At 40.6% G+C, this 14716-nt stretch overlaps 1 protein-coding gene across 6 annotated transcripts in view; it reads left to right on the top strand.

Moving 5' to 3' along the window:
* Kat6b (lysine acetyltransferase 6B) overlaps nt 1-14716 on the top strand; it is a 175643-nt gene that overhangs the window by 124241 nt on the left and 36686 nt on the right. For 4 of the 6 annotated variants that reach the window (XM_013123169.3, XM_013123170.3, XM_013123171.3 and 1 more), the window contains exons 7-11: nt 2494-3392; nt 4304-4425; nt 6419-6534; nt 9210-9351; nt 12285-12446. In XM_013123169.3, the coding sequence (XP_012978623.1) occupies nt 2494-3392; nt 4304-4425; nt 6419-6534; nt 9210-9351; nt 12285-12446 (1441 nt within the window). The remainder of the gene's footprint in view (nt 1-2493; nt 3393-4303; nt 4426-6418; nt 6535-9209; nt 9352-12284; nt 12447-14716) is intronic. The other 2 variants (XM_040735984.1, XM_040735985.1) reach the window with 2 other exon arrangements.

The raw sequence follows: 14716 nt of genomic DNA on the forward strand, positions 1-14716 counted from the left end.
GTTAGATTTTTCTAGTACCATTTTTCTAAACTCAATGAGGAATATTTTCCTTTTGCGTGGGATTCTCCCCCCAAAATAACATTTTTAATTGCAGTTGGTATTTTGGGGTCTTCTCTTGGCAGTAGCTATGACACCGAGTGGCATATTCCAAGCAGCAAAATGGAAGTGTTGTAAGAACAGCAAACTTCCTCCTCCTCCTCCTGTTGGTTGAGCAGTAAAACAGCTTAACTTTGCAAACATTTTCACAGGGGCTTTTTAAAACAGAGTAATAGATAAATAACAATCCCTTCTGATGTCAATGTAATATTACCACTTTTTAATATTTCTCTTCCAAAATAGTAGCTTCTGAGAAACCTATAAATGACAGTTTGCCCCTAAAGAGTTAGACAGGTACATTTGGAAGGTGCAGATGTGTGCAGAATCACAGTTAAAATGTTCTGCAGTAAACCACGGGTCTGCTATGATAACCCCATTCCCAGTTTCCTTCTGTGTGTAATTGCCACTAAAGCCTAGCTGAAAAAAGGGAAATGAATGTGTTTTAACAGAGAGTACAGATTTGACTACCTATAGTGTTAAGAAACATATACAGGGCTGAGCTTGGTGTCGCACGCCTTTAATCCCAGCACTCAGGAGGCATAGACAGGCAGATCTCTGTGAGCTTAAGGCCAGCCTGGTCTATGGAGAGTTCCAGGACAGTCAGGTCTATGTAGAGCTTAAGGAAAGGAAGGGTACCCTGCCTGAACCTTACTTGATGTTTTTTTTCCCTACTCCACCCGAAGTAGCTCACTGAACTGTGTACTCTCAGAAGGGCTTCTATACTGTATCCACCAAAAGAAACAATTTAATGAAAGCCCTTTAGCTGATAGGGTAAACATTTTTTAATGGATTTTTGGTTGTTAATTTCTAGAAACAAATATAAAATATTTATGAATAAAATCTTTCATTTTAGTATTATTTTAAAGTAGAAATTATGTTTTTTTTTCATTTGCCCTATATAGACATTGTTCTTGAAATGGGACTGTATCCTCAGGGTCCAATTATAAAATCCAAATTAGGGTATAAACTTTCTAAACAAAGGACACAGCTGAAAATTGTACCTGGCACAAATCCTAACTTTTTGTTTGTCCAAAATTGTCCTTTGAGCTCAGAACTTTTAAGATAGTGCAGGGAGACTTCTTTTACGTGCTTCCTAAGCATGTTGTCCTTTCCAGGCGGTGTGTTCTAGGTCCTGTCCAGATGCAGCATTCCAGTGCAAGCATTTGGATATGTTGTTTGTTGGTGCCCTCACTGTGTCCTTAGTGATACCAGAGATCTCCCATGTTCATCTGATTTGGCTGAAATAATGGTACCGGGCAAAGATCCTGGCAATTAAGCCACCTCCGATGAACCTTACAGAAATTGGTTCATTAAATCTTTGTGTACAAGATAGGCACAAAAATGTGTTCTATTTGTAATTATTTAAAGTACTTTGGTAATTTGTTATCATACCATTTTCAGGCTTCCATTTCTCCATTAGCTTTCAGCTAAATTGATAACTTTGAGTCTCAGCATTGTCATAATCATATGCAAATGTTCCTGTTGTATAAATTTCTCCTGCACCATGGGTAGCTTCCCAAGTCTTGGCCTGAGGTGCTTCATGTAGCAAACTATATTTGTGGAGTGACCTCCTACAGCAATATGGCCAGAAGCCACCATCCCAGGAAGTGAAACATAAAGTAGGAGGCAGAGGTCTTGACGCCAAGTGTCTGATAGTGACCATGGTAAATGTGCTGCCTCTCCACCAGACCCTGTCATGTCCGACCTGCCGCGGCTTCTCCTTCAGTTTTCTTTTCTTCTTTCTTTTTTCTTTTTGCGATTGTCCTTTTTTCCAGCAATATTTTATGCTGTAATTGTCTTCTCTCCTAGGAGAGTATTATTGGCTGTTTTATCATCCTAAGCATGAACTGGCAGAAGAGGATTCCTTTATTTTTATTTTTTAGTGCAAATTTATAGACACACCCAAATTGTACTTCTGTGAGTTTCCAGACTAAGTGAAAATTTGCTTATAATTAGAAACAAGGATATTCTTTTACTCTGGACCACACATCTGACCTACTTCCTCTAATACTTCTCAGAGGACATTCCAGGGAATCATAATTGCAACAACAGTGGGGATGACTTGTTTTTTGTCTAGTTATAATGAAAGCATTGGGTGTTTTTAGTATCTACAAAATTTTTCTTCCTTGTACTATGCTTGGGTCCACACGGATTCTCCCCATACCTGTTGAATGAGCCCTGGGGGAATCATCACACGAAGTAGGTTCTGTTATCTTTTCCAGCCAAGAAACACAGAGGTGGTGGCACAGACAAAACAAAACAGCATTCCTAAGGTTGCAGTTAATCTTCTTAAGTTCAAGTACATTGACTATGCATCTAGTTTCTATAGATTTGTTATTAGATGCTTTTACAATTCTGTTACTTAATGCTGATACTCTTCTCTAAATTTCTGCCTAGGTCTGTAACCAGTGATGAAGGATCCGTGAATGCATTCACAGGAAGGGGGTCACCTGGTAGGGGTCAAAAGACTAAAGTCTGTAGCACACCTCCATCTGGTCATGCTGCGTCTGGGAAGGACTCAAGCAGCAGAGTGGCTGTTACAGACCCCACTCGGCCTGGTGCCACCACCAAAACCACCTCCTCCATTTCTGCCTCTACACTTAAAGTTAACAAGAAAACCAAAGGGCTCATTGATGGCCTTACTAAGTTTTTTACACCATCACCTGATGGTCGCAGATCACGAGGTGAAATAATAGACTTTTCAAAGCACTATCGTCCAAGGAGAAAGGTCTCTCAGAAACAGTCATGCACTTCTCGTGTGTTGGCTACAGGTACCACACAACAGTTAAAGCCTCCGCCTTCTTCACTCCCACCCCCAGCCCCCAGCTCTGGTCAGAGTCCCAGGTCACAAAAGTCCAGCACCTCCATTTCTCCCAGCCAGTCCAGTGAGTCCTCCGTTAGCAGTCTGACTAGCAGCAGCCAGCTGAAGGCTCTCTTTGATGGACTTTCTCATATCTACACCACTCAGGGACAGTCCCGAAAAAAGGGACACCCAAGTTATGCAGCACCCAAACGCATGCGTCGTAAAACTGAATTCTCTTCCACGGCCAAAGCTAAAGCCCGATTCTTTGGAAAAAGAGGCGTTAGGAGCAGGCTTCTTTCTCGCCCCTCCTCTAGCTGGGGGATGACGGGAGGACATATTTTCAAAGCCATTGCTCACTTCAAGCGAACAACTTTTCTTAAAAAGCACAGGATGCTAGGCAGATTAAAATATAAAGTGACCCCTCAGATGGGGACCCCGTCACCAGGGAAGGGGAGCTTGGCAGACGGAAGGATTAACCCTGATCAGGATGATGGTAAGCAAAAGGTGAAGGCTCCAGCCAAACCTGCGCCCCGCCCTTCCCCCAACCCGAGAGAACCAAGAAAGCAACTTCCGCCCTGACGTAGCTGTCTCTCTGTTCTCTTCACTCACACACATGCAGTGAGACTAAACCTCCAAAATGTTGTTCTTCCAACTAATACTCTCCGGCCTACTATTATACATTTCCATTCGTAGTGGCACTAGGCACTCCTCCCCCAGACGCCTTCATAGCGTCGCTTCTGGCTTTGTAGTCCGCATGAATAGTCACTGTTGTGCTCCATGCTCCCGTGCTGCCTGAACCAGTGCCACCTTTGCGTGTGCTGGCCGAGCTTCCAGCAGGCGTCTCAGCCCCGCCTCTCTCTCTGCTCCATTGCTTTCTCATGACGAAGTCCATCCTGCTTCCGTCTCCACAGAGCCTGATCTGTGATTCTGTGAAGTGTGCATTGGGTTTGAGTGCGTTTGTGTGTGTAACCGTCCACCTTAGGGAGGAGACTGATTTCAAAATTTCATTGAACCAATTGGCCCATTACATTTGTTGCCCTTATACAACAAAAAAACCAAAATATGTTGTTTGGAAAAATTGGTAGATTGTATGGGAATGCTATAACTAGACATAACTTTTAATTTTGGTTGAAAAATATGTTTTGCTTTGTATCGTTCTGACTTTCCCTTGTATGTGTTAGAAAAAGATGACAGTGACTTATGTGAAACTGAACGTTTAGTTGTAGTAGGGGAGAATTACTGTTGGATCTGTAAGCCAAGATTGGATGTACAAGATTATACTGCTCAATGGAAAAAGATCCCTCTGACTGCCCACTGTGCCAGATTGGTACCATTTTGATAATATATGCTGGTCACCCTTGCTTCAAATCAGTGAATACACTTTCTGCTGGTTTTAAATGACAGATACTGAAATTAAAATAAGCATCAAACAAGAAAGTACAGATGTAACTGTGATTGGAGACAAGGAGGTGGTGACTGAAGAGGACCTGGACATTTTTAAGCAGGCCCAGGAGCTGTCTTGGGAGGTAAGGCCTAGACCTCAGAGTAGTAGCCAGTGTCTAACAGCTTCCAGTCGTTACTTTTAGACCCCAGAGCAGTAGCCAGTGCCTTCCAGCTTCCAGTCGTTACTTTTAGACCCCAGAGCAGTAGCCAGTGCCTTCCAGCTTCCAGTCGTTACTTTGAGGCTACAGAGTATCCCCTCAGTATCCTTCATGACTCTTTATGTCAATGCCCATCTTTTTAACTGTGGCAGTAGCTAGAATTACCTGTTCTTTCCAAAATAGGAAAAAGACTCAACTGGTCTCACAAAGCAGACCAGAGCAGTACTAGTTATACAGATAGAATAATAATTAGCTGGACATGGAGGTACATGCCTTTAATCCCAGCATTTGGGAAGCAGAAACAGACAGAGCTCTGTGAGTTCTAGGCCAGCCTGGTTTACAAAGCAAGTTCCAGAACAACTAGATTTACACAGATGACCAAGTCTCAAAAATAATAGTAATAATAGTAGTTGTAGTGGTAGCCAGTAAGATGACTCAGTGGGCAAAAGCACTTGACCCTGCAAGCCTGGCAACCCAAATTCAGTCTCCAAACCCATGGTGGGAGGATAGAGAGCCAGGTCCCAAAAGTTGTCCTCTTACCTACACAGAAACATAGCATATATACACACACATGCACTCAATCACAAAATAAAGCATAAGAATTTTTAAAAATTCATAATAATTTCTGATAATTTTCTTCCCATAGTTGTAAACTAATTTCAAATTGTAACCAAAAAGCACATCACTTTCAAATTCACCGATACTTCTTCTGATACAGATGGCCAACCATATGAAAATGTGTCAGTTTTTAACTTTTTGGCATTGATGAGCAAAGTGTTGTGTTTTATAATCAATTGAAGTCATCTTTATTTTTACTGTCTAGTAATTTCTCTAAATGGTTCCACTTAACATGTGAGCTCCACTCCAGTTACTGCCAGCAGACATGGAGACATTTCTACAAGTGATTACAATGTTTTACTGTCAGCAGACAGTGGTGTGTGGCCATTATTGTTGAGTCCCTGCCCTGTCTCTTCCCTTTTTTTTTTTTTTTTTTTCCTGTCTCTTCCCTTTAAGGAGACCGTGTTGTCCACAGTGGGCTTCTAGCTTGTTTTTTGGAGTATCCTGTCAGGCTGAAGACTAGTTGTGGGTTTGGTTTGAGGAACCAGTTTGTTCATCATCTGAAACAAATGCCAGATTTCCCTCTTTGTTATCTGTGTGTGGGGTGGGTACGATAGTCACTCTCAGAAAGACCATTCTAACTCTAAAGCCCTTTCTTTACAACATGAGTTGGGGGAGACACGTACCAGTGCCATGGTGCAAGTGTGGTGGTCAGAGGACAGTTTGCAGGAATTAAATCTCTTTCCTCCTTCATGTGGCTTCTAGAAGTGAGATTCAGCTTATCAACTTGGCAGCAGATTCCTTCTCTGCTAAGCCATCTCACCAGCCCCAGAGCTAGGGGTTTTTATTGAAGAAATATTTCTTTTTGTACATCAGGTACTCTCCTACGCACTGAGGCTAGTACAGTGATTGTGCAGGCTTGTGTAGCTTTACTTCATGGGAGGAGGGGGAGTTACAGGACCACACCACTTCACACGGCACAGATGAGAACTCACAGGTACTTAAACATAGCTTCCTATAGGAGCAGGGAACTGCAAGTATCTGTATTAGTAACTGCACCTTCTTCTAATGTCAGTTCAAATGCTTTGCAATCTGTTGTTATACCCAGTTGTATAAACTTTGGGATGTACTTGCATCACATTTATCACCCACGTTTGGCATATTTGTTAGGGTGTTATTTTGTATACCTATGAATTATGTATGAAAATACTTAATATTTCCTGTTTTAACAACACGAGAATGAAAAATTAAGATCAATGATATGATTGGATAGCCTGAAAAAAATAGAGAAAACAATTTAAGTGAGATATGCTCTCTTCTTTGTATTTTACCATGATTTGTTATTGTTGTCGTTTATCAGAAAATAGAGTGTGAAAGTGGAGTAGAAGACTGTGGTCGGTACCCTTCAGTAATAGAGTTTGGAAAGTACGAAATCCAAACCTGGTACTCCTCGCCTTACCCACAGGAATATGCAAGGTACGGACCGAGCCCAGAAGCTGTGTGAAACTGAAGGGAGACCATGAATTCTAAAGCAGGGAGATGATTCTAAGAGTAAGCCTGAGATCTGAGGATGTCACTCAGTGGGTAGAGTGCTTACCAGGTTCCACATAAAACAGGTCATGCTGTGCACCCCTGTAACTCCAGCACCTGGGAGGTAGAGGCAGAAAGATGAGAAGTTGAAGGTCATCTTTGGCGTTGCATATTGAGTTGATGGCAGTGAGCACTTGTCTCCAAAAAAGGACGGATAAATATAACAAGCATTAATTTTGGTAGTCAGTTAAAAGTGTTTGCCATGTACTTACTTTTGCTGGCTTGTTTTTATATTATTCATATATATTCTTTTACCTTTAGAAACCACAAGTATTATAAATTTCTCTTTGAATTTCTAGGCCATGCTCTTTTTGTTTGGTTAGTAGGACAAATGCTGGTTTTTTTTTTTTTTTTTTTTTTTTTTTTGGTTTTTCGAGACATGGTTTCTCTGTATTGTTTTGGAGGCTGTCCTGGAACTCACTCTGTAGACCAGGCTGTCCTGGAACTCACAGAGATCCGCCTGCCTCTGCCTCCCGAGTGCTGGGATTAAAGGCGTGCGCCACCAATGCCTGGCCAAATGCAGTTTTTTTATGAAACCAAATCAGATAAAACAATAGTCATTTAAAAGTAAAACAACAGTCATTTAAAGGTCTAAACAAAAACAAAAAAATTAATAAAAAAAAGAAAATTGTAATTCTTAATGGAAGACCAGCTCGACTGAGATTTAATGAAGTGATGACAAAGTCAACAGGGAACCAGAGTGGGGACTTTGTCTGCCTCATGTACAGATATTGACACCATATACACACGCAAATATGTGTGTACACAATCTGCATATCTGCATAATATGTGCATACAACTGTAAGTGACCTGACTTAGAGGCTGTCTTCATTTGTTTTTGTCTGAAAAGATTTAATACCAGGTCATGGAAGTGAATATCTAATATGTGAGTGAGCATATTATCCCTTTGTTGTTTCTGTTTAACCAGTACCATTAGTTTCAGAAGGTTAAAGAATGCATGGTTTGGGTTGGAGAGATGGCTCAGAGGTTAAGAGCACGGGCTGCTCTTCCAGAGGTCCTGAGTTCAATTCCCAGCAACCATATGGAGGCACACAGCCATCTGTAATGAGATCTGGTGCCTTCTTCTGGTGTGCAGACATACATCAGGCAGAACACTGTATATATAGTAAATAAATAAATCCTTTTTTTAAAAAAAAGAATGCACCGGCATTGGTGGCCCATGCCTTTAATCCCAGCACTCAGGAGGCAGAGACAGGCGGATCTCTGTGAGTTCGAGGCCAGCCTGGTCTACAGACCTAGTCCAGGACAACCTCCAAAGCAATACAGAGAAACCCTGTCTTGAAAAACAAAAAAAATAAATAAAAATTAAAAAAGGAATGCATGGCTTGTAATTCCTGCGTTATTGAGTGCAGATAACCAGGTTGACTGCAAATGAAAAGAAAAAACCCACAATGCTTTCTAATTTAAAAATTAAAACAGCAGTGGAATTGGTAGAAAACAAATGGGGTGTTTTGACTGTCAGCCCTGATAAATTGTAGTACATTACACATACATATGTGTGTACATGCTTTAGATCATGTATGATAAATTGTAGTACATTACACATACATATGTGGATACATACTTTAGATCATGTATGATAAATTGTAGTACATTACACATACATATGTGGGTACATACTTTAGATCATATATGATAAATTGTAATACATTACACATACATATGTGTGTACATGCTTTAGATCATGTATGATAAATTGTAGTACATTACACATACATATGTGGATACATACTTTAGATCATGTATGATAAATTGTAGTACATTACACATACATATGTGGATACATACTTTAGATCATGTATGATAAATTGTAATACATTACACATACATATGTGGATACATGCTTTAGATCATGTATGATAAATTGTAATACATTACACATACATATGTGTATACATCTGTGCGCGCGCACACTCACACTCTCTCTCTCTCTCTCTCACACACACACACACACACACACACACACACACACACACACACACACGGTAAACTTCAGCTCTCTCATCCAGAAGCAAACATAGAAGCCACATTTTAGGACTTCTGCATCGTGGGTATCCAGATGCTTTTAAAAATAGTAAGTTCACTCATATATAAAAGATTGTTATAGATATAATACTGTGCATTAATACTATTGGAAACATGACATTAAATCTGATAAACAGCATTTTGAATTACTGATTTTTTTTTTTAAGGGTGGTGTCTCCAGGTCTGAAAACCCTTTTTTCCATAGGACTGGTCTAAGTAAATAGATGATTGATCACAAAGTAAAATCAGAGTACGTTTCTCTTTAGAGACAGCGTCCCACTATGTAGCTCAGGCTGGCCTAGAACTAGATATGTAGACCAGGCTGGCCTCAAGCTCCTAGAGATCCCTCCTGCCTCTGACTTCCCACTGCTGGGTCAACAGTGTGCGTGCTACACTCAGCTCTTCAGCCTTCTTGGAAATGGTTTCAAAGATTTTATAGCCTTTTATGCCTTAGAGAAAACTGAATAATGGTATAATCATTCTGATAGTCTTTGATTTTTTTTTAACTTTAACAGATTACCAAAGCTTTACCTGTGTGAATTCTGTCTTAAATATATGAAGAGTAAAAATATTTTGCTAAGACACTCAAAAAAGTGTGGATGGTTTCACCCTCCAGCGAATGAAATTTACCGAAGGAAAGACCTTTCAGTATTTGAGGTAAGCTTGTCTAAACAAAAACTCATCTCTTTGAACCCTGATATTCCTAATTATTGACTGTGTACTTGGATGGTTTGTGTGTAGATAGTGCAGTGTATTCAGTCTTGGCATTGAAATTCACTGTTTTTTAAAATAGCTCCAAGTTTTGGAATACTAACTCACGTTAAGCCACCATTTAGACTGATGAAGAATTCCTGCTTCATCACATTGACTTTTTTGTGTTTTCTCAATCCCTGTCTACAACAAATATATTCACCAGTGAATTTATGATATCCTTGGCTCTTTGAAATTCCACATTCTTTGGCAGGAGAAAATAGCTTTGTTTAGCAGCTCCAGCCAATGTCTGGCAGGTACTCACTCTTCCAGGGAATTGAGCAGCTGCACATACATGCTTAGTACACAGACACCTGTGTTTCCATCCAGTGCTCGCCAGGGTAGATAAATCCTTTTGGTGAGATCCCGCCAGATGTGGGCCTTCTTCCCAATCTGGATGGATGGCCACCCCGATGGAACTCTGCTGTTCTTCACAGGAATCCCTTGTGGTCACATGTCTGTCATTGTAGGGTTCTTGAAGACACTGTTTTCAGAATTGACTTAGCTGAAAGTCTCTGCTTTATTTTCATTGTTTAGCCAGGCTTCTGTTGTCTGTGTTGGGGATCTAGTTTAGCTCAGTCAGCCATATGTTGAGGGCAGGAAGTTCTTTGCTTGGGACTGTCTCTTCACAGGATGCTCTGAACTCTGGGCACTCACTCGTGTTGCTTTTCTTTGTTGCCCATCCTGGTGTACGTTTTCCATTTCAGGGTCTCAGATCAAGCCTTCCTTCTACAGCTGACATGATGTCCTCTTTTTCTGAAAACCAGTGTACTTTAGGGGTCCCATCCTCTGAATGCTCCAGTGTACCATTCTGGTCCACAGTTGCTTTTCCCTCTGGCCTCCAGTGTTTCTCAGCCATGGGTAATCTCATGTGAATTAAGAACCCTCACAGATCTGTTTAGGTCACAGTTTTTGTTTTCGCTTTTTTCCTCAAGACTGGTCAGGAAACTCTGGCTTTTGTACATAATTTTTTGAAGCCCTTCCTGCTCTTTCTACCGAGTTTGAAGGGCAGAGGGGATTGTTTGTGAGGTTACCCTATTAGTTCTCATGAAAGGCCAAGCAGGCTCCTCAGCCTGAGTATCACTCACACTGGAGCTGAATGACACATTTTATAGGGACTGTAGTTTACATTGTAAGGTGTTTAGCAACATCCTGCCATCTGCCCCCGAGTTGCCAGTGGTGCCCACCCCATCCATTTGTGACAGCCAAAATGCCTCCAGTTATAGCCATGTATCCCTGAGCAGAAGGCCAATTGCTCTTAATGAGTGTCCCTGATTTGAGGGAGAGCCAAGCAGAGGTTATCATTCTTAGCAATGTTAATGTTAGGGTGCCGCTCGAGCCAGCCCCAGTAACGCGTGTCAACTGTTTTCTTCCTTCCTTTCCTGATGTGTTGGGTGTCTTTCTTCTAACCAAAAGAAAATGGAAATGACTGTTCATTTTTTCCCCATCGGCAAAATGCATTGTTTGCCTTAAGTAATTATTGAGTAAGTCAGCCTGAGTAAGTGCTAATACATCAGGAAGTCTTCCGGGACAAGATAATCCATCTTGTCAGGCCTGTGTTTGCACAGCACAGAGATGGACGTGGGTTTGTAGTTTTTTTATACACTAAGGGTGTGGCTTAGGTCCTAAAGCCCTATTTTAGCATCTTGATTAAATATATCACTTACAGAAAAAAAAACTTTTAGATATTTTCTGTGACTTAAAACCAAATAATTATAGCCAAGGATTACTGGGGATTTTGTGAGTCCTTTCTGCATCTGTTTCTTTTATTTATTTTCACAGTTGATCAGAGTTTGTTTCATCAGCATTTTTGTTTCTGTTTTTGATACACAGATATACATCTCCATCTTTTTTATATATAATACAGCACCGTTTCCAAAAGGACCATACTCCCAAATACATCAAAACTTCCTTTAATTAAAGAGAGAATTGTATCCTCAGTGCCCGTTGCCTATATTTGATTATGTTGCTATGTGTGGGACTGAGATTCTATCCAAGGGAAATAGTTATATGAAATCTAAAAATAATTTGTGCAGTATGAGAACCTGTATGGTCCACAGGAGACTCAAGAATGGTCAAGTTCGTTGTTAAGGAGCTCGGCATAGGAAAGACCCATCTCCCCTAAGAAGAATGTGGGGTCTAGTTGGCTCTCTGTTTCAGCAAGTCACTACATTTGATCAAAGAAATTGGCATCTGTGTATAGCTCCTGTTGGGAGTCGTCAGTGTCACAGCTTGAGTCTTTTATTTTGAAGAGAAGTAGACTGTAATCATGGTACTTACTGTAGGTTGAAATTCATCTCACTCTCTCTGTAAGTATTCCCAACACAGAGATTTTATCTTCTCCAGTTATATTTAAAATGATAGTTGGGATAAAACCAAAATGGAGGCCTCTGCTGTTAATCCACACTTTTGAAGGATCAGAATAATGTGGTTTATTTATTTTATTTTTATTTGAAAATAACAGAAGTTTAGCTTACATGATAAAATTTTTATTTGTTTCTTAATTCAGATTTATTTGATTCCACTTTAAAAATAAAAGGGCATGGCTGACAACTTTTAACTCAATAAATTGCAAGTAGAAATGAATTTTTTTGCTAGCATTGCTATTTTTTGAACAAGCTTAAGGAGACCTCAGCTATCTTGAATTTACCTTAACAAGAAGAAACGTGGAATTCTGATTTTCCAAGTAACAGCTCTTTTCCGTTTAACACTTTCTTTGTTTGATGGAGTATTTTTCAATCTTATAGTTTATCCTTTTTTAAATGATATACAGAAGAAAAAAGTTTATATTCTGGTGGTATTTTTATGTTAAATAATGTTGTCTGTTTTTCTTTTGCTAGGTTGATGGGAATATGAGCAAAATTTATTGCCAAAACCTTTGCTTGTTAGCCAAGCTCTTCCTGGACCACAAAACATTGTATTATGATGTCGAGCCATTCCTTTTTTACGTCCTTACAAAAAATGATGAAAAAGGCTGTCATCTGGTTGGATACTTCTCTAAGGTAAAATGCGAGCCCGCATGACCTTCATTTTCTTTCCCAGTGTTTTCAGTGGAGCCCAGTTCTTTGAACAGGGCTTTTTATGACGATAATTTGAGTAAGTGGCCCATGTTTCTGAAACCCTCGGCTTTTTGTTTAGAGCTCCTTTGCAAAGACAAAAACAAAACTAAACATCGCCTAGGAAGTGTGTTAAAGGACCCCAGCACATGTTCAGCGCTGACAGTATCCATGTGACAGACGTTTAATTGCCACCTTGTAGACTGACTAGCATCTTTGATTTCCAAATGTTAAGCTTTTTTCTCCTTGTAAGTGGTGTCAACAAGAGGGTTTCTGTGCTGTAACATCTGCGATCTCATCTCTTTGACTCCTCTCCTTTTCTCAGTGGTCAGCAGTGTCCACTGTTAGAGCATTGGTGTTTATGGGACTGCGGAGATGGCTCAGGGGGAAAGGCCAGGCCCCACGTGGTAGGAGAGAACTGACGCCCAGAAGTTGTTCACATGCACCAAGGCACACACATACAGGAACACAACAAATAAATGTAATTTAAAAATAAAACAACACTGGTCATCGATCGTCAAGCGATAGATGATGGTGCATGCTGTAGTCTTAACTACTAAAGAAGCCTTGCCATTAGGAAACCTACCTCTCTTTAGGTAGGTTGAGTTCTAAGGACCAGTGGCTTGCTTGTCTTTTCACTCCTTCAGATTCTTCTGCTCAGAAGCTGCTCTTGACAACTCATGTGAATTAAAAGAGAACTGTTTTTGAAACTGTTTGCCAGGTGTTCAACTTTTCATTAGGTATGCACCTAAGAAAACGGTTACGTAACCAGAGATGGTAATTATCCAAAGCAGATGAGTGACTTTTATTGGATCTGCTTTTCTTTAATGTTCATTAAACACTCCATAGAAGTGATGTTTTCACAGACTGTAAGAAGATAAAATATCTGCCCAGTATGGTGGCACATTCCTCTAATCATAACACTCAGGAGGATCACCAGTTGTGGTCAGCCTGGACTGTGTGGTCAGACTCTGTTCCCATTCTCTATCCCTCAGTGCCCTTAGCACCACCATCCCCCAAAAGAAGAAAGAAATGAGAGGGATGTACAATATGTCCTTTGCAACCTGGTTACTTCAGATCTGTGAAACAACCCTAAGACTATGAACAGAGGCCAGCGCTAACCAGTGAAAGCTTGCTTCAGTGTTCCTGTGTGCCCATTGGTTGACACTCTACAGCCAAATGAGTCAGAAAGCTAACTCAGAGTACTACAGTAGGGAATCTACATAACTTTTTTTTAAAGACAATGCTTTTTAGAGGCTTGTGATATTTTTCTCCAAAATTCCTTTTAATAGTATTGCTCATACTGCCCCTCCTAATAGAAATTAGTGTTTTTAAATGTGTATGAATTCAAGCATGAGGTTTATTGACACCTTTGTTGTGGTTGTCTTTTAATGATTCTCATTGTGAAGCAGCTTTGGCCCCTGGAGATTAACACAAACAATCGGTGGGTACTCTTACAGTCTTGATTCCCTGCCTCACTTCCGCCTAGGTGCCCAGACATTTTACCAGAACAAGTTCAACCTTTTCTCTCTACTGTGGTAGTCACTCTTGCCATTTCTTACAGTTATGAAATACAAATGTTTTTGACAGAAAAGTGAAACAAAAAGCAATTTAAGAAGTAACCACATTGCCGGGCGTTGGTGGCGCACGCCTTTAATCCCAGCACTCGGGAGGCAGAGGCAGGCAGATCTCTGTGAGTTTGAGGCCAGCCTGGTCTACAAAGTGAGTTCCAGGACAGCCTCCAAAGCTACAGAGAAACCCTGTCTCGAAAAACCAAAAAAAAAAAAAAAAAAAAAAGTAACCACATTAGTGCTAGAAATACAAATTAAACTACATTCTAACATAAATTGCAATGTGGGAACCTTTGGCCCTTTAGGGTATATACCCAACAGAGTTTCAGAGGTTGTTATCAAGACCGTTCAAGTACAGCCACAGTGTCCAAGATGACCATGACAGGTTTTCTGCAGATTAATGCATCTGGCCTTCAGACTGGGGCAAAGAAGGCACACTTGTAGTATCGATTAGAGTTTAGTAGCAATCACATAATTTGTGTGTGCACTCCTGTGTGATTTTCAGCAGTGTCAAGAAAGGGTCATTGACCTGGGGCTACTCAGTAAGCTAGTGTGGCTCGCCAGCAAGCTCCAGAGGTCTTCCTGTCTGTCATCCCTGGGATTCTACATGCGAACCACTTTGCCTGACCTTTTCTTCCTTCCTTC

The sequence above is a fragment of the Mesocricetus auratus genome, unplaced genomic scaffold, assembly GCF_017639785.1.
Source record: "Mesocricetus auratus isolate SY011 unplaced genomic scaffold, BCM_Maur_2.0 Super-Scaffold_100053, whole genome shotgun sequence".
Classification (NCBI taxonomy): Eukaryota; Metazoa; Chordata; class Mammalia; order Rodentia; family Cricetidae; genus Mesocricetus; species Mesocricetus auratus.